This window comes from Castor canadensis, chromosome 8 (assembly GCF_047511655.1).
Source record: "Castor canadensis chromosome 8, mCasCan1.hap1v2, whole genome shotgun sequence".
NCBI classification, from domain to species: domain Eukaryota; kingdom Metazoa; phylum Chordata; class Mammalia; order Rodentia; family Castoridae; genus Castor; species Castor canadensis.
Window position 1 is genome coordinate 148,877,855 of NC_133393.1, and position 23,962 is coordinate 148,901,816.

General features: G+C 44.9%; 2 protein-coding genes across 3 annotated transcripts in view; one reads left to right on the forward strand and one right to left on the reverse strand.

Moving 5' to 3' along the window:
• On the forward strand, nucleotides 1–10,139 carry Kdelr3 (KDEL endoplasmic reticulum protein retention receptor 3). The gene is made up of 5 exons (XM_020173786.2): nucleotides 1–211; nucleotides 4,269–4,369; nucleotides 7,385–7,543; nucleotides 8,443–8,695; nucleotides 9,282–10,139. The coding sequence occupies exons 1-5, from the start codon at nucleotides 121–123 to the stop codon at nucleotides 9,320–9,322; spliced, it is 645 nt and encodes a 214-aa protein (XP_020029375.1). The 5' UTR covers nucleotides 1–120; the 3' UTR covers nucleotides 9,323–10,139.
• The window catches only part of Ddx17 (DEAD-box helicase 17), a 19,463-nt gene continuing 5,637 nt past the window's right edge, over nucleotides 10,137–23,962 (reverse strand). Inside the window, exons 3-13 of one of the 2 annotated variants that reach the window (XM_020173767.2) lie at nucleotides 23,728–23,827; nucleotides 22,857–22,990; nucleotides 22,307–22,372; nucleotides 21,043–21,184; nucleotides 20,573–20,733; nucleotides 20,311–20,483; nucleotides 19,322–19,432; nucleotides 19,061–19,122; nucleotides 18,408–18,467; nucleotides 14,147–14,389; nucleotides 10,137–13,113 (exon numbers count right to left, since the gene is read on the reverse strand). In XM_020173767.2, the coding sequence (XP_020029356.2) occupies nucleotides 12,608–13,113; nucleotides 14,147–14,389; nucleotides 18,408–18,467; nucleotides 19,061–19,122; nucleotides 19,322–19,432; nucleotides 20,311–20,483; nucleotides 20,573–20,733; nucleotides 21,043–21,184; nucleotides 22,307–22,372; nucleotides 22,857–22,990; nucleotides 23,728–23,827 (1,758 nt within the window). In that variant the 3' untranslated portion in view covers nucleotides 10,137–12,607. The remainder of the gene's footprint in view (nucleotides 13,114–14,146; nucleotides 14,390–18,407; nucleotides 18,468–19,060; nucleotides 19,123–19,321; nucleotides 19,433–20,310; nucleotides 20,484–20,572; nucleotides 20,734–21,042; nucleotides 21,185–22,306; nucleotides 22,373–22,856; nucleotides 22,991–23,727; nucleotides 23,828–23,962) is intronic. The other variant, XM_074084494.1, reaches the window with a different exon arrangement.

Genomic DNA, 23,962 nt, shown 5'->3' on the forward strand with positions numbered 1-23,962 from the left:
GGGAGCGCGCGAGCCGGGCCTGGGGCACCGCGAGGCGGGGGCGGGGGACGTGGCAGCGCCCCGCGCGCCACGAAGTTTCCGAAGTTCGCTGCGCGCGGCGCGGGAGCAGCCGGCTGGACCATGAACGTGTTCCGAATCCTCGGCGACCTGAGCCATCTCCTCGCCATGATCTTGCTCCTGGGGAAAATCTGGAGGTCTAAGTGCTGCGCGGGTAAGGGGCGCCCGGGCGGGAGGTGGGGGACCCTCGCTGGCAGTGCGTGGCGCCCCAGTGTCTGCGCTGGGTGGGGGGTCTCTGTTTTGGGAGGTCCTTGAAACTCAAAAAGAACTCAGGTTTTTTTTTTGTTTTTTTTTTAAAGTAAGGTCCAGGGTCAGAGAAGGACCCGCGGGGACACCCCGCCCCCACCTCCCGAGTTCCTTGGAAGAGGAGGGAGTGAGGAGGAAGGGGACACCCTCTTCCCCCAGTAGTCACCACCCCTCATTGATCCCCATCCATCCTCACTGGGGAGAAGATGGGGAGAGAGGGCGTGCCCTCAGGCGGTGGTCCCCAATCTCAGGGTCTTCTCTTCCCTTCCCCCTCCACTCTCCCCTGCCCCTCCCAGCCTTCTCTGGCCTCTTCCTCTTCCTCCCTCCACCTGTGTGACACTGTGGCTGTGATGTGGCAGGTGGGCGTGGAGCTTCCCCTGAGCCAGGTCCAGGGAGGGCTGAAGGGTCCCCTGTTTGCCTAGCAGTGTGGCTGCCTTGCTAGGGGTGGGGAGGTAGGAGAAATTTCGAATGTAAACCAGTGGTCACCTAATATAGCCAGTGCAATCAGAGGCTTCTAACCTCCTGCAGCCATCTTTGCCCCCGGTGTCCTGGAGGCAAGGCCTGTGCTTGGCACTGGGGTGGGGAGTGGAGGGTGAGCTCAGGCGGCTGAGTGGCCCAAATGCCTCTTGGAAGAAGCAACTCTGTGTGGCTCCTGGAGGACTCAACAGGGCGTCAGCCCAGGAATAAGGTAAAGTGTTGAGGCCACCAGGGTGCAAACAATTCACACAGGTCACTGAGCTCGTGTCTCAGGACAGGTCCCTGAAAAGAAGAGTCCAGGCAGTGGTGGTCTAGATGTGAAAAGACCTTTTCTATCAGGCTAGGGAGTCAGGACTAGGGAGCCATGTAAGATGTGAGAGCAGGGGAGGAGGCTTGAGAGGGAAGCCAAAGTAGGTCTCTGTCTGTCTGTCTCTCTCTCTCTCTCTCTCTCTCTCACTGGAAACTAGATGAAGAGAGCAGGGTGGAGGCTGCCACCTGGGAGGCCAGGCAGGAACAGGGGAAGGGGTGAGGGTCACTTTGGAGGCAGTGGCCATTTGGGTTTGGAGCCTCTGGAGAGATTTGCACCCACAGCCCTTCAGGGTCTGGCTCAGGGTGAGTGAGCCAGGGATGCTAAAGAGTGAAGGGGAGCAGCAGGCCCCAGTATGGGGCGAAATTACTTGCTTGCTGTGCCAGGCACTGTGGTAGGCCCTGGGATAGGACCCCATAGAGCCAGTCTGGGGACCTGACCTAGGGTGGGAGACCAGCCACAATGGACAGCCAGGGCAACTGAAAAATAATATGGTTTCTTAGGGGATGAGTGCTGTGGAAAAAGTAAAAGGACAGTTTGGTGGCCTGGTGGACCTGCGTGTGTGCAGAGGGGTCAGAGTCAATCCACTACCTCCAAGGAGCAGGGCCCGATATGTCCCTGACCCTGTCTCACCCACTCACCAACTCACCATGGCCCCTGGGTTTCTATTTTCCTATCTGTCAAATGGGAGGAGGGCTGCCCTGGTCAGTGGTCCCACATGAGACTGGTGAACCCCTGGGGACTGGCGAGGTTTACGCTCACATCCTTTGCTCTGTACATCCAGTTTTGGTGGCATCATTTTGTTCAAAAGCATGAAAGCAGTCTGCTCAAGGTCACCAGAGTGCAAAGGAGAATGAGAAAGAAGCCCAGGCCTCTCCTCAGGAGGCTGAGAGGAGAGGGACACAGCCGTGTGTCCCCCACAGGACTGGACTGTCCTAAACAGGGCACAGGGCCTCTGGCATGTGGCCATGAGGACTCAGTGGTGGCCTCACATCCAGCCCAGACTGGAGCTCACCTCTATCAGCATTGCCTGGTTCTGCACCCACCCCCTACTGTGTGCTCCTCCACCCACAGCCAACCTTGTTGTCACCCTCACATCCAAAGTGCATGAGTGCCAGGCCCTCCAGAAGACTCTGCTCGGGTCTTATTTCTTCCTCACATCAATCCTGCCACGTGCTGGAGGGCACCCTTTTTACAGGTGAGGGACATGAGGCCCATGTCCTTCAGGACGGGAGAGGCTTTAGCGGTGCCCTCTTTGGTTATTAAAAATCATCCCCCTGCCCCCAAAATGACCAGCCCTAAGGGGATGGTTGGGCGAGGGAGCGTGGGTAGACCGTGGATGCAGGATGGTGGACCTGACCGGAGTCAAGTCATACAGTCTTGGCCTACAGCCCAGCATTGCTGTTCATTTGGAATAAAATTCAGATGCATCACCCTGCTGGAGGAAGACTGAGGGGGACCAGAGGAGAGAACAGCCCAGCTAGTAAGCTGCCATAAGTCTTTGGATCTTGCTCTAGGGGAATTTGGAAGCCAGGCATCGGTGGCTCACGCGTGTAATCCTAGCTACTCAGGAGGCAGAGATCAGGAAAACCATGGTTTGAATCCAGCCCCAGGAAAAATAGTTCATGAAACCCTATCTTGAAAATACCCAACACAAAAAAGGGCTGGTGGAGCGGCTCACGTGGTAGAGCATCTGCCTAGCAAGCAGGAGGCCCTGAGTTCAAACTCCAGTACTGCCAAAAAAAAAAAAAAATCTCTAAAAGCAGGATTTTGTAAGTAGTCCCTGGCTTGCTTGGGTGGAGTATGGAATTGGGCCACAGGTGGGCAGAAATGAAGGATTTGGGGAGACCAGTGTGGAAGTCATTAGGGGAGGGCGGAGGGCTGTCTGAGGGGCCACAGAGTGGGAGAAAGGAGCTAAGATGTTTTGGAGGGTTTTGTGGGGCCTGGAGACTGATTGGATGTGAGGAAGAGGAGGGAGACCCAGGGTCATTCTGGGTTTGTGGCTTGAGCTGTGAAGACGGGAGAAAGAGAATCTTGAGGGAAGATGACTTTGGGCTGGACTGTGGTGAGTTTGGGGGTTCATGGGACTGCCCTGCAGTTCGGAGCAGACATTTGAAGGGCCAGAGCCAGAGGTTCCCTGCATTTGGGGGTGATGACTGTGGTGACAGTTGAGATGGCAGAGGGTCAGGGCAGGAGGCAGCCCAAGGATTTGGTGGCAAGGGACAGGTGCAGCCACAGAAGGGGAAACAGCAGTGTGGGGCTCCAGGACCAGGGAGGGATGTTCAGGACAGGTGTGGGAGGGTCAGTCATTCTGAGACTTGGGGGAATGAGGACAGTTGACATTTGGATGCAGAGATACGGGTATCATGGATGTTGCAGTTTGATGACTGATGGAGGTCATGTCTACCATGGGCAGGGAGAGAGAAAAGTAAGGCTTGGCCCTGGGACCATGACCACCACCAGTGGTCAGAGGAGCCCAAGGGGCATGAGTTTGAGGTTAGTGGGAAGTCCTGACTGGGATCCCTGAGCAGGGAAGGGCACAGAGGGGATGCTGGAGACATCTGAGTGAGGTCAGGAATAGAGAGTCAAGACTGCCAGGCCTATGTCTTTCTCTCTCTCTTTATCCCTGAGCTACAGCCCCCGGCCCTGATTTTTTTTTTCTCCAGTATTGGGGTTTGAATTCAGCGCCTACACCTTGAGCCACTCCACCAACCCTTTTTTGAGATGGGGCTTTTTGAGATAGGGTGTTGTGATCTATTTGCCCAGGCGCCCGGCTCTGATTTTCGTTTTATGAAGAATGAAATAGGTGTAACTTTTATAACTATGAAAAGGGCTTTATAAAATCTGAATTTTGGAGAATAAACTAAAATGCTGCCCTGGCTTCTGCCAGCTCCAGCCTCCGTGGTGACTCTCTAGCTCCTCTTCCCTAGGACGGAGCTCTGGGGGTGGAACGCAGAGAAGTGACACCCTGACCCAGTCCAACTCACACCACCCCCAGCATCCTCCCCAGAGAAGAGCTGAGGCAGCAGGGCACTGGGAACTCGGTGTTCAGCCTTTATTTGGAGACGCTTACTGAGGGAAGCGGGGACTCCAGCGACTGTGGGAGGGGCTGAATTGCCTGGCCGTCGCGTGTGGGTGGCCTTGGAGTCTGTGTCCTCATGTCTCCTGTCCTCCTGCGCAGGCATCTCCGGGAAGAGCCAGATCCTTTTTGCTCTGGTCTTCACCACCAGGTACCTGGACCTCTTCACCAACTTCATCTCCATCTACAACACAGTGATGAAGGTGAGGGTGCAGGGAGGGGATGGTGGCAATGGTGGTGGTGGTGGTGGTGGCAGAGCTGCCAAGTCCCTATAAACTGTGGATGGCTCCAGGTCAATGTGGGTGTCAACCCCAGCTTTGCGGGTTGGCCGGGGTGTGGGCCAGGCCTCTGGCCTGTCCCTGCTGTATAACCATGTACAGAACAAAGGTGGTACTTGAATTTAGCTCAGAGGGTTTGCCTGTGAAAAATCAGTGAGATAATTAATGTAAGTGCAGAAACTGCATCGTGTATTAAACAGTCAGATTAATACAGATTACGAAATCTTTCCAGAGTTTTCAGAGAACTCATCTTGCCATTTTCTGCCTCTGCTGCGCCAGACATGAAGCAGACACGGGAGGCCCCTGTTCTCGGGGAACCCAGGTTCCAGTGGGGGAGTAGTCATAGAACAAGCATGGAGCATGGGGAAAGAGCTATGCAGAGCATTAAAATCCCCATTTAATTGCTGTTTTCTTCAATTGAAAGCAGGGTTACCTGGTAGAGGACGACTAGGGAGTTGGCTTGGAGAGTGTAGTCAGGAAGTGGCACAGGGGCTGAGATCTGAGGGACAAGGAACCAAGCACAAGGTGTAGCTGCTGCAGACGCTGGGGACAGGGGCAAGCTTCTGTCCACAGGGGACAGTCAGGAGGCAGGTGCAGCGGGAGCTCTGCTGTGGTGGAGAGGCCAGCTAGGTAAGGCCTTAAATTTTTTTTTTTTTTTTTTGGTGGTACTAGGGTTTGAACTTGGGGCCTTGCATTTGTGAGGCAGGCTAGACAGGTACTGTACTACTTGAGCCATGCCATCAACCCTTTTTGTGTTGGTTACTTTTGAGATAGGGTGTCACTTTATGTCCGTCAGCCTGGACTCTGATCCTCCTGTTTGTGCTGGGGAAGTACATATGCCCAGTCGTCAGTTGAGATGGCCAATCTTTTGCCCTAGTTGACCTCAGACTGCAATCCTCCTGAGGCAGAGGCCTCCAAGTAGCTGGGAGTCTAGGCTTGAGCCACTTTGCCTGCCTTGCTTTGGTTATTTTGAGATAGGATCGCACAGTTTTGTCTGTGCAGGTCTGGAGCACAATCTTCCGATTACGCCTCTCATGTAGCTGGAATGACAGAGGTGCATCACCGTGCTCAGCTTTTATTGGTTGGGTCTCACAAACTTTTTGCCTGGGCTGGCCTTGAACCTTGATCCTCTTGAGTAGCTAGGATTACAGGCATGAGCCACCATGCTAGCGATTATTTTTTGAGACAGGGTCTCACCATGTGGTCCAGGTGGCCTTAAACCTGTGATCCTCCTGCTTCAGTATTCTAAACACTGGGATTATGGAGAAGGTTCTTTAAAAAGGACTTACCAAGCCGAGCATGGTGACCTATGCCTGGAATACCAGCACTTGGGAAGCCGCGCAGAAGTATTGAAAGTTCAAGGCCAGCCTGGGGTACTTAGCAATACTACCTCAAAAAAAAGTTTTCCCAAACTATCCAGTGCTTTGCATTTACGTGTCAGCAGTCATCCTTATCTGCAAAGGAGGCTGGGAAGCGTAGTTTGTAGTTGGGCATGTTATCCTAGTTCTGAGAAGAGCTCACAGTGTGTGTGTCCAGCCTCTCTTTCAGGGTTGTTGTGAGCCAGATTCCATGAGATAATACTTAGTCAAAGAGATGTCCCTTGGGTTTCTAGGCACCTTGTCACTAGGAGTGGTAGAGTGAAGGATGCTGTAATGTGCGGGGTATTGAACTCATTCACTGTGGACCTGAATCTGGGGTCTTGAAATCACTACCTACTTAAATTTACCCAAGCATCAAACCCCACGTGCCTAGTTCATTTCTCTGCCCTGGGGGTTGCTCTGGGCATTCCTGACAGACTGTAGACCCAGCCTTGGCATGGCTAGATGAGGCCGCCCAGTCTCCACATTTATGGAGTGAAGTGGTCACTACTTCCTCCATTCCTTCACTCCTTGCAGCATTACTTTGTGCCAGCCCTGAGTTAGGAGCTGGGATTCAGAGGTGGGCCCTGCCCTCAGTGAGCCCTCTTGTAAGGGGGAACACACTTGCACACAGATGTTTAGAGGACACAAGATCCCGGGCTGTAGGGAATATTTTCACACGGAGTGATGATAACGTGTGTCCCTCATTCTAGCGAAGGTCTGGATCGCGTAGTACAAGTGGGAGCTTTCTAAGCTAGCGTGGCCTTGTGCCAGCCAGCAGTATCCACATCACCTGGGAAGTCAGAAATGCAAATTCTCAGGCCTGCTCAGCCCTATGAAATAAAAAATTCTGGGGCAGCCAACCTTGTGATTCTGATGCCCATTAAGCTTGAGAACCTCTGATGTGGAAGTCAGGGGCCACATCTGAGTGCTAACAGTACAGGTCGGAGGGCAGCTGCTGGTCAGAGCTTTTCTGAAGGACCAATGGCAAAGTAACTCAAGGGACATTAGTCTTTGTGGGAGAATACTCGACAGCCACCTCGGGAAGCTGGCCTGTAGGGGCCCTGAGATGTCTTTACTAAATCCCTTGAAGAAGACTTTTACTGTTTTTCTGCCTGGTTTTCTACAGATAGAGGGGCGACCAGGGCACCTTCGTGCTTGGCCAGGCTGGCCTTGGACTGCAGTCCTCCTGCCTCTGCCTCCTGAGTACCAGGATCACAGGCATGCACCACCGTGTGCTGCTCCACCTTTGACCCTTCGTGGTAATGTCAGGCCTACTTAGAAGCTGGGAGTTACTTCAAAGGGTCGTTAAGCCATATGCTTGTAATCCCAGCACTCGGGGCGGTCGAGGCAGGATTGGCAGGCTTGGGGTCATTCTGGACTGCATAGTGACATCCTTCTAAATAAAAGGTGTGGGGGGGTTCCATTCACTTTGGATTTTAAGCCCATTGGGCCCGAGAGGAACGGAACATACACACTTGGCCTGTTGGTGACAGTAGGTCACTGGCCGTTGGGTTTGTAAGGCCTCAAAGCCTAACATGCTGGGAAATGACTTCACAGATCCCCATCTCTCCCTTTCCAGGTGGTTTTTCTCCTCTGTGCCTATGTCACCGTGTACATGATCTACGGGAAATTTCGGAAAACATTTGACATTGAGAATGACACATTCCGCCTGGAGTTTCTTCTGGTCCCAGTCATCGGCCTTTCCTTCCTAGAGAACTACAGTTTCACCCCTCTGGAGGTAGGAAGGTGCTGAGTGCTAGCCCCAACAGCAGGATGCTCCCTAGTGTCCTTCTGGCCCGTGGGGACATCTGGGTTTGCCTTGTGGCACTTACGCCTGTTGTCCACGGGCCGTTCTTAGTGCTCCACATGGAAAGCGTCTCATCTGTAGGTCCCGCTCCTGGCTGTCGAGACGTGGTCTTGAGGTGAGCAGACCGCTGAGCTCCACAAGCCTGGGCTGTGGCCGTGTCTGTGGCCAAGCACCTCTGAAGATCCTGATGCGTTTATGGACTGCATTTTTAGATTGTGTCTTCAATTACGCTGTTTATTTAGTGAAACCATGCAACTTTAAAAAAGTACATTCCATAGAAACGTTCATGCTATGTTGTAAAAACAGGTAGTATGCATTGCGCATGTGAATCTTAAATATTATCAAATTTGATTTTTATAGAAAGTGATGGAAGGGTACACTGACAGATTAAAGTTTAGGATGGAGATGCTCAATTTATTTCCTAGCATACACAGGAGGCTCTGGGCAGTGATAGCATAGCCAAAAAAAAAAAAAAAAAAATTTAAGTTCATCAGGCCAGGTTTGTGACTCAGTGGCAGAACACTTACTTAATATGTGCAAGGCCACAGGTTCCATACCTAGCACCAAAGAACAAAAAATATTAAAAATTCCTAGCTGTGTGTGGTATGGCACACTTGTAAACCCAGCATAAAGGAGGCTGAGGCAGGAAAACCCAACTTCAGGGCCTAGTGAAGGCCCTTCAGGGCCACCTAGTGAGGCCGTCTCTCACACCCACACAGAATTAGTTCTTTACTGAGAACGACTTGTCACCAGAACGCGCCATCATTTAGCTTCCTTTGAAGCTGCGGCCTCCACCCTTTACTCAGCCTCCTCTGGTGCGTCTCTGACAGATCCTCTGGACCTTCTCCATCTACCTGGAGTCGGTAGCCATTCTGCCCCAGCTCTTCATGATTAGCAAGACCGGAGAGGCTGAGACCATCACGACTCACTATCTGTTCTTCCTGGGGCTGTACCGGGCACTCTACTTAGCCAACTGGATCAGGCGGTACCAGACTGAGAATTTCTATGATCAGATTGCTGTGGTGTCCGGAGTAGTGCAAACCATCTTCTACTGTGACTTTTTCTACTTGTATGTGACCAAAGGTAAGTGCTGGGGGGACAGAAGTGCAGCACTGGCTGCACTGAGGTTACTCACACCCTCCATAAATAGTTGAGACGTCATAGGTGACAAAGCTAAGTCCCACTCTCCAACCCCCTCCAAGTGAAATTATCTTCAGAAAACAATGCCATGAAAGAGAAAATACAGACTGGGGAGATTTTATATGTACTGTGCAAACTGTACAGGCAAGATGACATCTGACATGCATTTTGTGAGACTGGGGCTTGAACTCAGGGCTTCACACTAGCAAAGCAGGTGCTTTACCACTTGAGCCACACCTCCAGTTTGACGTAGTTGAGAAAATTTAGAAACATTCCAGTGCAGAGTCTGGTAGCCCATACCTGTAATCCCAGCATTAGGGAGCAGGTACAGCCAGCCTGGGCTACATGGTGAGACCATCTCAAAAAAAGCCTAAAATAGGAGGACCACAGTCTAGGCCAGCCTGGGCAGAAACTCAATTTCCAGAACTACCGGAGCAAAAGTGAAGACATAGCTCAAATGGTAGGCCTGCCTACCATAAAGCAGTTGTTAATTGGTGTGAATTCTAATTTCATCTCCATTTTCTTTCAGTCCTTAAAGGGAAGAAGTTAAGTCTTCCGATGCCAATCTGAGGGCCCCTGAGATGATCAACACCTTAACAATGACACCAAGCAAACCAGTTTCACTGTTCTCTTTGGTGACTTACCCATGACTTGGGATAAATGTTAAAGCCAGAAAAATGCTTAGTGTGAATTTGAGCAAAGCACTGATGATCCCATCTAGACCTCAGTAGTAGGCCCTCCTTTAAAATACCCTTCATGAAAGTAATGAAAACCTCAGAACAACTGCTGAAGTATGGTGTCTCACAACAGCAGCTGAAATGAGACCTTAAGATGCCTACCCCATGGGTGGATCACATAAACTACTGCTTCTCTAAGGTCCTAGTTTAAGACTCATTGCCAAGAATAGCCAGACCAACCTGGAAAGATCCCATCTGAGTGCCCAGCTAAGATCAGCTGGAGCATCAGGGGTGTGTTCTTGTAGTTTTCACTTTTCAGTGTGGGCAGGGGGACCAAATTGAGGTAGTCAGCATACAGTGATAGCCTACAATGCCCATGGCCTTCAAACTAAATTTACCAACTTTGGCAAGAGTCAAGTAGTTTTGTGCCTCACCTTTAAACCTGGCTTGAGTCTTTTACCATGGCTCACACAAGCCCTCCATACAGTACCATGGCTTGACCATTTACTGATGAGCCAAAGATACCTACCAGATATCCTGCCTTGTTTTGTAATTCAGATTTTTTCAATAGACCAATGGGTTCCAGTGTAGGTGCTAACTAGAGTGATTAGTCCATCCAACTTCCAACTTTTGCCTTGAAGCACAAAGTGTTAAGAGGACTCTACTGAACTATTTAGAGAAATTTTAAGCAATAAAAAGCTCACGCCTTATTGTCAAGTGTTTTTATTTATACCTACAAAAGAAAACAAGATGGTATCAAAAGGACAATTTACAAACTAAGAATAGTAACATAGCTCTTAGCATCCCGTGCCTTAACAGCACACATCTCCAAATCTTCAAGTCTTAATGCAACAGGAATGTGTTCAGAGACCAGCAAGGATATAAGAAAAGAGCACTGATCCCAAGCAAAGCCACCAACCTTTTAGATGAGAGAAGTCCACACAATGGATTGTTAAGGAGGCATGGGGAGAAACAGCCCATGGCTTAATACTGAAGCCCTTTCTCTAATGAGTTTCAATCATAAACACAATAACCAGCAAAGCAGAATTTGTCTTCTCCTGTTCTGAAAAGCAGAACCCAAATGATGATAGACATGAAGTGGAAGTCACCCTGGAGCTTAACAGTGAAAACGTGATTAGATTTCAGCTGTGCTCAGGCCAGTTGAAATTGAAAATTTGTTACTTTGCTTTTAGATTATAATGTCCCCAGTGGAAAGGGGAAAGCAAGCAATCCTACATTGCTTGCAAAGCCATAGACCTGCCCCAGAAACAGATGCTTTTAAAAGCTGCAGTAGAAAATGACATCCTCCTATGGTGGAATCTCTGTGTGCTTGAAGAAAAAAAAAAAGTCTGAATTTGGTTGTGTACGTCCACAGAGTGGTCAATGCTTAGACTTTTTTTTTTGGGGCGCGGGGGTAGGGGGAGGGAGACACACCACTTTGGTATGAAAGCACAGAGCAGTTTTGCCACATTTCTTCTGTGCCTACCATTCTCCCTTGGCCTCATCTTCTGTGATGGGAAACGAAAAGAAAAGGAAGAAAGCAGAAAACAACAAAAAGGATGTTAAAAGTTTTTACATGCATAATTTCAGCTTATGCTGACAACCTACCTGTATGCTGCATATTGAATCATACTTTCAGAAACCCTCGGAAACCATCCCTTTTCTCTCCCTGAAGGATTTTAAAGGGAAAACAAAACAAAAAAGAACAAAAAAACCTCAAGTATCTTGATAGTTATATCTTACAAACCAGTAAGCACTCTCAAAACCGTACACAAAGAATGCAGTGGAGCCTTCCCCCTTATCTGCACTGTGAACCAACAATACAGGATATAGCATAAAAGGTAAACAGCCCTACCACACTGGACTTGGAACAGGTTTCTGAGGCTGTCTTACACCCTGTCCTGTCAGGGTGAACACAAGAGCAGAACATTCTTTCCAGGTTCATCTGCTGCTGCTGGAGTCTCGTTAAGACAGTACTATTAGAAAGGGGATGAACTCACCTTCCTTCACATAAAAGTAAAACGGACTTGGACTTTAGCTGCCTAGGCACTACCTACCTGTGAAAAGCTGAGTGCAGACATGCCAATGACAAAGTGCATTCAGCTGTTACTCATCACTGTAGAATAGTGTGTAAAACACTAGTGGGCTAAAGTCTTGCTCAAGATAACTTGGCAAAATGGACAGTAGCTGGCAAAGAGCTGCTCTTATTCTAGCTCTATAAATACTGAATTTAAGAGGAAAATCTGCCCATTTTAAGTACCTTGTTCATAACTAAAGGTGCTTTTACACTGCAGATGCATAGATCCAACTGCTTCATAAATTTGCAGTGAGCATTTATGTTCATTTGCTCACAGCAGCCGTCTGGCTACAAAATGAATTTTACAGATGGTCCCTAGTTATGTGGGGAAGAAACCCAGGTAGCTTCCACCAGGTGCTGAGATACTACAGTTCAACCCATAGGATAAAAGCTTGTTTTAATTTAAAAGATACACTTAAAATTCATTATTTAACCTGACACTAAATTGGCTATTTTTCTGTAACTGGGAGGGGAGAGAGGGAAGGCAGAGTATAAGGGAGACAAAACCCAACTAATAATTTTTAGCTGTTAAATGCACTTAAGTCATCAGCCAAAATGACAATGACAAGGCATTGTCTTAAAAACTCATCAGGCCTGAGGAACCCTGATCCAACTTGAGTAATATTGAAGCCCATTATGGAAAATGTGTAGGGAAATCCCTCTTGGTTCTCTAACTTAGTAACCAGAGCAATCTGAAGCACAGATGCCATCTTCTGCAGAACATGTCTGCCCCGCCTCCCTCCTTTCCACCCTCCAGCCCAACTCGGCAATAAAACACTGGCTCCCACAAAAGGGTGTAATACCTTACTTTTTCTTTTAAGATGAAAAATAGCTCCGTATCCTCAACATGCAATAAGTTGGGAGAAATTAATCTCTTCCAGTCAGCTACATATATATATATTTTTACAAAATCTGTTATTATAGACTGGATCATTTTGGCGGGCAGAAGAAACCTGGCAGTGAATTCTAACTAATCTGCATGAAAAGACAATCACAATGGTTTGGGGGGGGGGGAAGAAAAAGAGAAAGAAAAAGAACAGGGAAGAGACAGTGTTCTTTTAGATGTTATTAGTCTGTGCGAGTCATTCGCACGGAGTGGTTTCATTTACGTGAAGGAGGAGGTGGGGGAGGAGGAGGAGGGTACTGGTAGGCTGTCTGCCCCATGTAACCTATCATGTTGGTAGCTCCTGGAGGCTGTGCAAACTGTTGTGACATCAGTGGCTGTGGCTGCTGCCCAGACCGGCCTATACCACTAAACTGCTGGCTAGAGCTCTGTGAACTTCTCCCAGTTGAGGTGGTGCTACTGGCTCCGTAAGTGCCAGCGCCATACTCCTGGGCTGTATAGCCACTGGTGCCATAAGCAGCTGCCCCATAGGTGCCTTGAGCATAGGTGTATTGGCCTGCTTGTGCTCCAAAGGCAGAATTTGGACTTCCATAGCCACTGCCATTAGCATAACTGGCTCTATCGGTTTCACTACGATCCCGATAGCTTGTAGAGTCTCTCCGTCCACCATCCTTGACTCCTCGAAGCCTCCGGTCACACTCATCCTGATACATCAGATTGGGATTGTTGGCTGAAGAAGTAGTCCGGTATCTTGAACGACCTCCTGATGGGAGGATACAAAGCATTTTTTAATGACAGGTATATAACTCAAACAAAACTGAACTGAATATAAAAACTCAAAATGGGTAAAAACAAAGTATTTAACGTGTTTCCTTTACAGGCTAGGCCAGGCTCTGAGCCAATAGCTTACTCAACTTTTCACCTTTTAGGTTCTTTTGGAGGTATTGGGGTTTGCACTCAGGACTTTGTGCTTGCTAGGCAGGTGGCTACTGGTTGAGCCATGTGTGCAACCTGTGGTGTTCTAGTTATTTTCGAGACAGGGTCTTGCAGTGTGTCCAGATGGGCCTGGACAACAAACTTTTTGTCCAGGGTGGCCTGGGACAGTGAACTTCCCAATCTTAGCCTCTCCAATAGCTAGGATCAGCCGTGTACTGGAGTTTGAACTGAGGGACTGGACTTTGAGCCACTCCACCAGCCCTGTGTTTTGTGTTAGCCTAGTGTATTTTGCAACTGTATAGATCCAATTGTAATGCCTCAGTTTCTACTACCATAAAATGGTCTAAAATTACCAATCTTTTTAGCCCAAGTTCTGAAATTAGAGGAATGTAGCACTTCATCGGGCTAGTTTAATTTTGAACATGCACAAAGTACTTCAAAATTCAGTTTAAGATTATAATCTACAGAAATTGTGTTGTCAGAAATAGCGCAAGTGTGATGATACACATTTTCTGTTCTTGCTTTTTATGAGACTGGGGTTTGAAACTCACAGCTCCATGCTTGCGAGGCAGGCACTATACAGCTCGAGATCCACCTCTAGTCCATTTTGCTGTGGTTATTTTGGAGTGTGTGTGTGGGGGTGTCTCTCACACTGTTTGCCTGGGCTGGCTTCAAACAGAGATCCTCCTAATCTCAGCCTCCCAAGATTATAGACTTGTGTCACCTGTGCCTGGCTAAAACATACTGTCTTACTTAGGTTATGAAAATTACTAAGCAAAGCCTTCAGAGGATTAAAAAGGTAAGGCACAATGAGCACAAGAAAGATACCATGGTAGTACCTGGAAAATTCCAGGACTTACCCTTACCCCCTCCACCGCCGCCGCCTCTGTGGTCCACCAGCTGCATCAGCTTTGGATTGATGGCCTGGTTGGCCTCTTCTAGCACTTTTATCAGCTCTCTGGCCTGCTTTAGGTTCCCTGGGGTGAAGAAAGTATAGGCAGTGCCCTTGTTGGTGCTCCGGGCTGTTCGGCCAATACGGTGCACATAATCCTCTGAGCTGTTTGGATAGTCATAGTTGATCACAAACTTGACATCTTCCACATCTTCAAAGTCAATGATGAGTCAGTGTGTAGGTTGATGTGGCAGGGAAAGAGAAGGTAAAGGACATGCCAACAGATGGGAAGCACGAATGCAGATGACAGCAAGAGGAGAGAAAATCAAGTTAGTAACCACTCTGAGCAGGTACAAAAAAAGACTCATCCCAACAGAGTAAAAGAGGATTAGTGATTCTTGGGACATGCATGGAATATTGCATCTTTGTTATAAAATCTTAAGGGAATCCCATTCGACCATCCCAACTCCTGCCTTTCTTGTACTTAACCAATATACTGACAGGAGCCGCATCAAGATTGGTCTTTAGACCTACACATTCCAGTGTCATCCTTTTCAAACCTGGAATGCAGCAGCAGTAACCACTGTTAAGATACAGGGCCAAATCACTTCTACTCTGTTGGGAGAAGCCTGGCAAAATCTATAAACAATGCAACAAACTTACCTTAAACCAGTCACAGAGCAAAATAAAAAAAGGAGCTTCACATACTTATAACATTTTCAAGACCTAAAACATTTAGCTTCTTTTTTGCTCTTATATTAAAAAAAAAAAAAAAGATCAGCACCAAAGAACACACCTAATTTCCTTTGTAGAATGAACATTCAGATTATCTTTCCCCTTTCCATTACAAGAGCACATTACACTAAAATTTCACTATACCACCAAGCCCAGCCTCCGTCAAATGGAATTTTTTTGCTCAACTCAAGGTTATTTCAAACTTAGTACTTGTATCAAGGATTAAAGATTATCTGCGTGACCTGGGAAGTTAATAAATTGCCAAAAATGTGGGAAAAACCATGAAACCTTGAGACATGTTTAATATTCTGTCCACTGCTGGGAATTGGGCTGAATATCCTCCTAATACTTAAAAGTATGTAAATGTTAGTGTAATGCTTTCAGCTAAATGTATTTTTTAACCTACTTAAAACAAACAAATTTAAGAATATAACAGAATCCTAATGTTTTGTGGAAAAAAAATCTGCATTTTACAAAGAATATTCAGAAAATATCCTAGATAAAACACAGATTTTTGTGATATAAATAATTAAAAAACATTCTCTGTTTGTTACCAGACCGATGCACACTCCCTCCTCCTTTGGGAAACCGCTGCAGCCGATCCCGTCTCTTTGCCTTTTATTTTTGGCGGCCTCCTTTCGAAAACTCCGCCTTCTGACACGGGACCACTGGAGCGCGGGGAGCATGCATCAAGGGTCCGTGGCAGTGAGAAGTCCCCACACACGCTCGCTCTGTGAACTGGCTTAGATGCTTCTCTGTAGCCCCATTTGGTTGCCAAGCGCCGGAGAACCTGGGTTCGGGTAAAAATTTCAGGTCCTCCAACGCCTCCCCCAAGGATAATTGGGGTGATTGTAGAAAAAAATAATTAAAAAAATGTAAGTTACATCCAAAGGGTCAGACTGCATCTATTGCCCAGACTGGATTAATTTCAGGGGGAAAGGGGAAATGATTAAAAAAAAAAAAAATTCAGCTGTTGTTACAGGGCTTGTGAAGAAGGGGCATTATGTCTGTTTCTTATTACAATAAAGGCTCCTCGGTCTTTACTGACCCCTAAAGTCCTGAATCACACCAGAAAGACGAGAAGGCACTTATCACAGGGGGCAGCGTGAGTCTCCGGCTAGGGCCAATGATGCCACAAAGAAAAAAAAAATTAGAGGACGTGAAGGCAAGAAGGGATTTGGCGGGAGTGGAGGGAGGAGGAGGGGTAGGGATTAGATTCTGTGACCGCATCTTCAGAGCTTGGATAATGCTCCTTAGAGCAAGCTGAATTACTGCACTGGGTGCACAGAAGTGTGCTTTCCTAGCAGCAAGAGTTGTGGCTGCACTCAACAGTTCAGACACTGAAACTTGGGGGTATTTGTGGAGGGGTTCAACAGGGGGTGGACAGGGTGATGGTTCTTCATGCTAGAGAGATGTCCTGTGTGTGCACATAGCTGGCCGAGGGCACAAAAGAGCAAGCGCAGAATTTGTTTTTCTTCAGTCAAGCCTGCTCTGATGTTATCTGTGCACTGCCACAATAGTATCTTGCTGTCTTTATAGAAGGTGCTGTAGCAGGGTAAGAAATTGAAAAGTTAACATATTGGCCAGCTGCCTAGGATGAGAACTTTTGGTCTGGAAAGCCCTATGACATGGCCTGAAGCTCCGATCACTAACTGGGAGGGTCTACGACTAGCCAACAGGCTCATCTAGAGCGGCTTCGGGCCAATGTAGATTTGCCTTGGCCATGTACTGAGTGATCTGCAGCTGATATCAAAGCTTCTGTTAAAAAACAAAACAAAATAAATTCAATACTTTCAATTCAACAATGTGAAGTTTAAACAAAAAAGGAGAAATTAAAAAAAATCCCAGTGGAAAGGGAGTACTGGTTGCCTGAAGATGACTATTATAAAATTATGGGAATCGAAGAACTTACCTGAGGGAACATTTAAGAGACCATCACTCGACAGGAAGTGAAAAAAGGCCTGGTGACTCAGCTGAAAATCGCACCCCTGTCTGTGAGGTAGAAGCCTTCACTTTCCAGGATCTTGTAGGACCTTGGTCAGAATTCTGCCATTTTGGTGGGTTTTTCTCCCCCCTTTTGAGTTTTACAAGGCAGCAAACAAAGGGGCCCAAAATAAGCACTGATGTTGAGTAACAAGAAACAGACTCAGGTATCTTCCCTCTCCCCTCAGTTGGATGAGGGGAGGTGGGATAGAGAGTCTAAATTATTCTAATGGTAGCCAATTGATTTGGTTTAAAATGTAGGGGACATGGAGCAAATATTTTTTAATAGTCTAGGCAAGATGCACAAAGAAGCTACCAGCACATAGCAAGCCTGTTTAAAAACCACCATTACTGAAAGCTTTTATATAAACTGCTTTCAGACCTCCACCTCCTCTCCCAACAGGCCCAAGTTCTAACGGCACAGACCCAGACATGACCTCAGAGGATAGAGACAACTTTCCGTCATGGCTGCAGGTCACTACCTCTGAAGGAGGGAATGATTAAGTCCAATGGATAAAAGGCTCCATCATGTTTGTATTCCAGTTTGAATACCTGTTATCTTTATATTAAATAGTTTAAGGAAATATGGTACTTCTCACCTTACTGGCAAGAAATTAAACATCTGCCAATAGTTTAAAGATTTCCTTGTGATAGATTTTTTTTTTTTTGAGACAGGGTCTTGCTATGTAGCCCAGGATGGCCTTGAATCCGAAATCCTCCTGCCTCAGCTTCATGAGTACTGGCGTGCACCAACACGCTCAGCTGGAACAATTTCTTTTAAAATATAAACGTTTTGAGTCAAGCTCAAGCTTGTTTAGTTCAGAATGGTCTAAAGTACCACAGAGTTAGCTATATACATTTTAACTCCTAAAGGGTTCAAAACTCCAAAGTATCTTGAAATTAAGGTCTTTAACTGGGTAAGACACCTATGGTTAAGATGTATGGGTGAGGAGGGGATAAGTGAGTACCCATCATTATTTTACTTCATTAACATTGGGGAATGCAAATTTAACTGAATGATATTATACTATAGACTAATTAAATCCCATTTAATAAGTGCTCATGGAACTGGACCTCTATACATTTATCTGCAGTAGTTAGTACAGGGAAAGAATAAATGAAACTAGCTTATGATTGCTAGGTTCAATCAGGCTCCTTCTACCCAGCCAAAAATAAGAGTGAAGAAGTTGTTCAACCAGATGTCTCCTCTCCCTCTAACTGAATAGTCATGCCTAGGCCTTGCTGCAGACCAAAGCCTGTTTGTCAGGAGCAGGAAGACTTTGAAATGAAAAGGAAAAAACCCAAAAACCAAAATCCAAAATACCGCCCCCCCAAAAAACCAAAAATCAAAGCAAAACAAACATCAAGGTTAAAAAAAAATGTGGGGGCAAAAAAATCACACTTGTATTCTTCTTTTACTAAATGTGTGTATATAATGTTAAATTTGAAATGACAAACCTTTAAATCAAAAGATACATAAACCACTGACAGAGACACCTGTCTATACAAACCTAGCCCACGGGAGGCTACATCCGTGGCAATGAGGATGGGAGCCTTTCCAGATCGGAACTCTGCAAAAAAAAAAAAAAAAAAAAAAAAAAAAAAAAAAAAAAAAAAAAGAAGCATAAAAGGCATTATTATGTAACCAGGGTAAAGGAACAGTCTAAAAACATGCACTCAACTGAGAAAAACCAGTATTTCCCTTTCTCTCAATGGCCTTCCCATAACAGTCATGAAAAACAAGAGGACTGAAAGAAAAGTGTGCTAAAATACAGCTTAGTGATTAAGGAAGATTTTTGTTTAAACATTTCTGTTAACTGTCAAACCTTTCCAAAGGAAGAAATTAAAGGAACCTGCTGTTATGTCAAAAGTGCCCCCAAATTAGAAAAGAACAGTGCCCTTAGCATTCAATTAGCTAGAAAGAAGGCTAAGCAAACTCTGGTCTACAGGTCAAATCTGGTACAAAACATCTATTTTTGCAAATAAAAGTTTTCTAGGAACGCAGGCAGGCCATGTGTTCACATGGTGATTATGGTTAGCGGGTCTCTGGTGCAGATCATTATTTGGTCTGCAAAGCCCAAAATATTACTAATTGGCCTTTTTACAGATTTTTTTTTGGGGGGTGGGGAGAATCCATTGAAAATTCTTAGTTTTTAAAACTTACCATTAAGTACCCAATCTCTTTCTGGTTGACTCTTGTCTCCATGGATACACATAGCTGGCCAACTAGCAGAAAAAAAGAAACTGATTTGGAAATCTTCCAAAATGAGAAAAACTAAGTTTTAAAAAGAAATTATTACACAACTTTGACAAGGTTGGTTAGGCTACCTGAACAGAACAATGGCTTTATGTAACAATAGCACATCAGGCACTAAAGAGTACACAACATCTGCAGTATCAGTATTCATCGGGATGCTGTACTCACCCATCTCTGCGCATCCTTCGTGTGAGGTCATCACAGCGTCTTTTTGTCTCTACAAATATTATCGTTTTATTTTCCTTTTCAGCCATTATTTCCTCCATCAGCTGGATTAACCTGAAAACAAGACCAGCAATGCAGTCATCACAGAGAAAAAAAAAATCTCCCTGATAATGATGTAGATCACTGCAAAATTTCTTATTTTTTTCTTTTTGGTGGTACAGGGATTTGAACTCAGAGCTTCACACTTACTGGGCAGGTGCTCTACCACTTAAGCCAGTCACATCTCCAGCTCTGTTAACAGTAGCTAGCTCTTCCTACACCTTCAGCCATTCCACCAGCCCTGTTTTGTGTTGGGTTTTTTCACAGGGTCTTGTGAACTATTTTTCTTAGCTACACGCTGAGCATAGTGGCCCATGCCTATAATCTTGCACTTGGGAGGCTGAGGCAGAAGAATTGAGAATTTGAAGCCAATCTAGTATAAATACATATTGAAACTCTACCTTATAAAAAAAGGAAGCTTTACCTATTTACCTTTAAAAAATTATTATTAATAAACACTGAGCACTGAGGCAGGTCTCTATGTTCTTAATACTAATTCATACTATCCTCAGAGCAAGTTTGATGTTGATGGTGCTATATCCCCATTTTATAGATAAAGAAACATCTGAGAGGTAAATCCTAAGTCTGCCTGAAATTATACAGTTGGTGAAAAACAGCCACCAGGCTCCAATGAATGACACAAAGGGTGGATTACTAGAAAGACAGTAGTGTTTTCAAGAAGTATTGGTGTCTGACGCCCAGGGTGATGGCATGAGACTATAATCCCAGCATTTCAAAGTTTAAGGCAGGAGAACAGTGAGTTCCATGAGTTCAAAGCCAACCCAGGCTACATAGCCAGAGCCTGTCTCAGTAAGAAAAAATAAAAAAAGTTTTTTGGCAAATTAGGAAAGACTTATTAGCATTAGCAAAGTAGAGAGTGAAATCTTTCATACTTGTGGTCTTTTTCACTTTCCATGCAGACATCCACAATCTGAAGTATGTTGTGGTTGGCACTTAACTCCAGATTGCCCACATTGATCTGGGTGTAATCACGAAGGAAATCCTCTGCAAGTTGTCTCACTTCCTTTGGCCAGGTTGCACTCCACATCAGTGTCTGCCGATCAGGCTATTAGGAAAGGCAAGGTTTTCTTTTAGGCTAAGGAACTGCACAATAGTCAAAGTGTATAAATAGAGTGAAGTATGAGCTTTACACACCCTGATTTGGTCAACAATTTTACGGATTTGGGGTTCAAAGCCCATATCAAGCATCCTGTCAGCCTCATCCAGCACAAGGTAAGTACATCGGCGAAGGTTTGTTTTTCCCGACTCCAGGAAATCTATCAGGCGTCCAGGAGTAGCTATGCAGATCTCAACACCTGAAATAAAATCAAAGATTTAGCCCATTAAAAATTCTTTCTTTATACATTAATAAACCTCAGCACACAAACTAAGCAACACCTACTCTGGCTGTCACACTCTATGTGCAGAGCAGTAGCTAAATTTTAACAACACAGTATTTGCAGAAGTGTAATATAAGGAGCTATTTATGTATGATCATCAAATCTTTAGCAATGAACTTCCACTGCTGAAAATGCTGAAATTTTCAAGAATCTGCTTTCAAATTCATTCACAGAAATTCATAAAGTGAAATAATTGTTTTCATACACTTATTAATTTTTAATTACCTCTTTCCAAGTCTCGAATCTGAGGACCTTTAGGAGCACCTCCATAAATGCAGGTACTCTTCAATCTAGAACACTTGCCATAGTCATCAGCCACCTGTTGTACTTGCTGAGCAAGCTCTCTGGTAGGAGCCAGCACTAGACACTGAAACAGGCAAACAAAAACACTTGAGACCCATCTCAAGTTAAAACAAAACAAACAACCATAACAAACAACCAACTGTAGTCTAATTTTTCCCTGTCTAATCTGATACTTTCCAAGGTATGTAATAAGGTGGGAGGTTGGGAGGACAGGGAATAAAAGTATACTGGAGTGTGGGAAAAGTGATTAGAATTTACTATTTAATATGCAAGGATACTACAACTTCATCATTTGACTTACTTCAAAGCATTGTGATTTATTGTAGTTATATATGTACCATCCTACTTACAGATTGAATTGCCTAATTTTTAGCTACACACAAAATGAACATGTGGTTTTAAAATATTCCTGCAGCAAAACTATATTAAAATAGTGTTAACAAATAATAGTTGCACGTCCGGATCTATAAGATATCAGCTAATGATAACAAAACTAACTCTACTGACCACAGAGAAAACACTGTAAATTAAAACATACTTGAGAATGTAAATGTTTATAAATACACATGGCAGATACAAACTATATTTTTTTTGAAAAGGCAGATTATGAGTGTATATTCAAAATGTTTGGAGACTAATACTACTCAAATCTTTTACAGGAAACAGTGTAAGTAAAAAGTGAACAAACCACAGTATTTATTTGTGCTGCCCTACAAATATTTGCAGAAGTTATTATTTAACCCCAAAGAATACATGCCCCAACATAATTCTTAAGAACTACAGGGCAAGGACTTCACTGCACACCTCTTTTGGCAGTCCTGAGGTTTGAAATCAGAGCCTCGTGCTTGCTAGAGTCAGATGGTCTACCAGTTGAGCCTAACCCCTCTTTTGTATCCCTTACAGCATCACTGAGTGACACTGGTAAAAGACGAAGATTGGTTCAGCTGATGTATGGAGGCTCTGGGTTCAATCCCCAGCAAATAAACAAGAGCAAGAGTAAGACTGCTCAAATTCAAGCTAGCTATTTAATTGCTGTGTGACCTTGAGCAAACCATTTAAATCCAAGATGGAGATTATGAAATCATATCACGTATGTGTAGCACACTGCCTAAAACTCAGCAACCATTCAATTGTAGTTGAACAATTAATTGTACCTGAACAGTTAAACAAACTGAAAGACACTTACAATTGGGCCATCTCCCCTTTCCAAGTATGGCTGGTGGTTAATATGAACAATAGCAGGCAGCAAATACTGGGAAGGAATAAGAATGACAATCTCACACATCAAAACCAAGCCATTAGATCTTGATAGTTCTAACTTAAATTTAATATAATGCCTAAATAGAAAGTAAAACAGGAGGGAGAGGGTTAAGAAAGAATACAAATGGGGTGAATTTGATCAAAGTATCCTATGTGCATAATCTAAGTATCATAATGAAATACCTTTGTACAATTTAAGCTAATAAAAAAATTAAGAAGAACTCATTATTGTGACACTCATATGCAATGTGAATTTGAACATAAAATGCTTTCACATATCTGGTAACTAAAATACCTATACTGTCTGAATTACACTTGAGGGGGGAAACTTTCAAAGTACACTGTATTCAACTATGTAATTATCACAATGAAACTCCTTTGTATTAATGCTAATAAAAAATAGCTAAAAGAATTGAGAGCAAATGTAACAAAACAAATCACCACACTGTTAAAGATCTCTATGTGCTGATACCTACCGCCAATGTCTTCCCAGAGCCAGTCTGAGCAATGCCCACCATATCCCGACCACTAAGGGCCAACGGAAATCCCTGGCACTGAATCGGAGTTGGTTCTGTAAAGTGCTGATCCATCAACACATCCATTACGTACTCTGTAACAGAATAAACATGTTGCCTTTTTTTCTTTTTCTTTTAAAATTTCTGGGGAACTGCACACAGGATGTCATTCTCCCATGCTAGGCAAATCCCCTTGCCACTTGAGCCACGCCCCCAGTTTGTTTGTACTTTGTGAGATAGGGTATGGCTAACTTTGCCCCAGGAATGGTCTCAAACTCTTGGATCCTCCTATCTCTGCATCCTGAGTAGCTGGAATTAGTTGCATACCACCACTAACTGTTTGGCTCCAATTAGTTTTTTAAAAAAATCCGTTAGTTTTTAAATGGAATCTCTGACCTGCTCACTGCTCCTTTGAAAATCACTATCCTAAAGCATCTAGGGGAGGGGGAGCCCGTGACAATCACTTATTGTTTGTCAAACTCATTACATCTGGTTAGAAAGCAATTTCATTCTACTTTGTAAAAATGCAGAGTCAACACCTTAGTGGAAGATGAAAAACTAAGAATTTTTTTTTCTCAGTTTAAACAGGAGAACAAATGAGCATTAAAAAAAAAAAAAAATCTCTCAGGCACCAACATATTTGCCAGTAGCCTTGAGCAGGTTGTAAAAACAAATTGAAACCATTACATAAAATAAATTACTACCTTTATGAAAAACTTCTACTTGTCTCAAGAAAATCCTGAGCCTGTCAAAACCTTTAAAGTAACTTATCACTTGTGTTTACCATTCAACCAAATTTCACATTTAAAATTCTGGACTGAAGAACACTTACGTGGGAAGTTAGCATGATGGAAGGCAAAGACAGGTTTAGGACAAACATCTCCCCCTCTCACTGTTATCTCTTTCTTTCGGCGTAGCTCATCAACCTCATACTAAGGAAAAAAATAAAGACAAGTGAGTATAAGAGTTATTCTCAATAATCAAAACTTGATGTGTTCCACATCAGTTGGACAATCCATAGTAACAGCGGTAAACATGTAATGCACACACATATGTTGTAAGTAAAT

What these genes read in the sequence shown, in the direction of transcription:
- Kdelr3 (XM_020173786.2), top strand. Translation starts at nt 121, where the DNA reads ATGAACGTGTTCCGAATCCTCGGCGACCTGAGCCATCTCCTCGCCATG. An exon ending in GAGGTCTAAGTGCTGCGCGG is followed by an intron (nt 212 to 4,268) that starts GTAAGGGGCGCC and finishes CCTCCTGCGCAG; the next exon opens with GCATCTCCGGGAAGAGCCAG. An exon ending in CTACTTGTATGTGACCAAAG is followed by an intron (nt 8,696 to 9,281) that starts GTAAGTGCTGGG and finishes ATTTTCTTTCAG; the next exon opens with TCCTTAAAGGGAAGAAGTTA.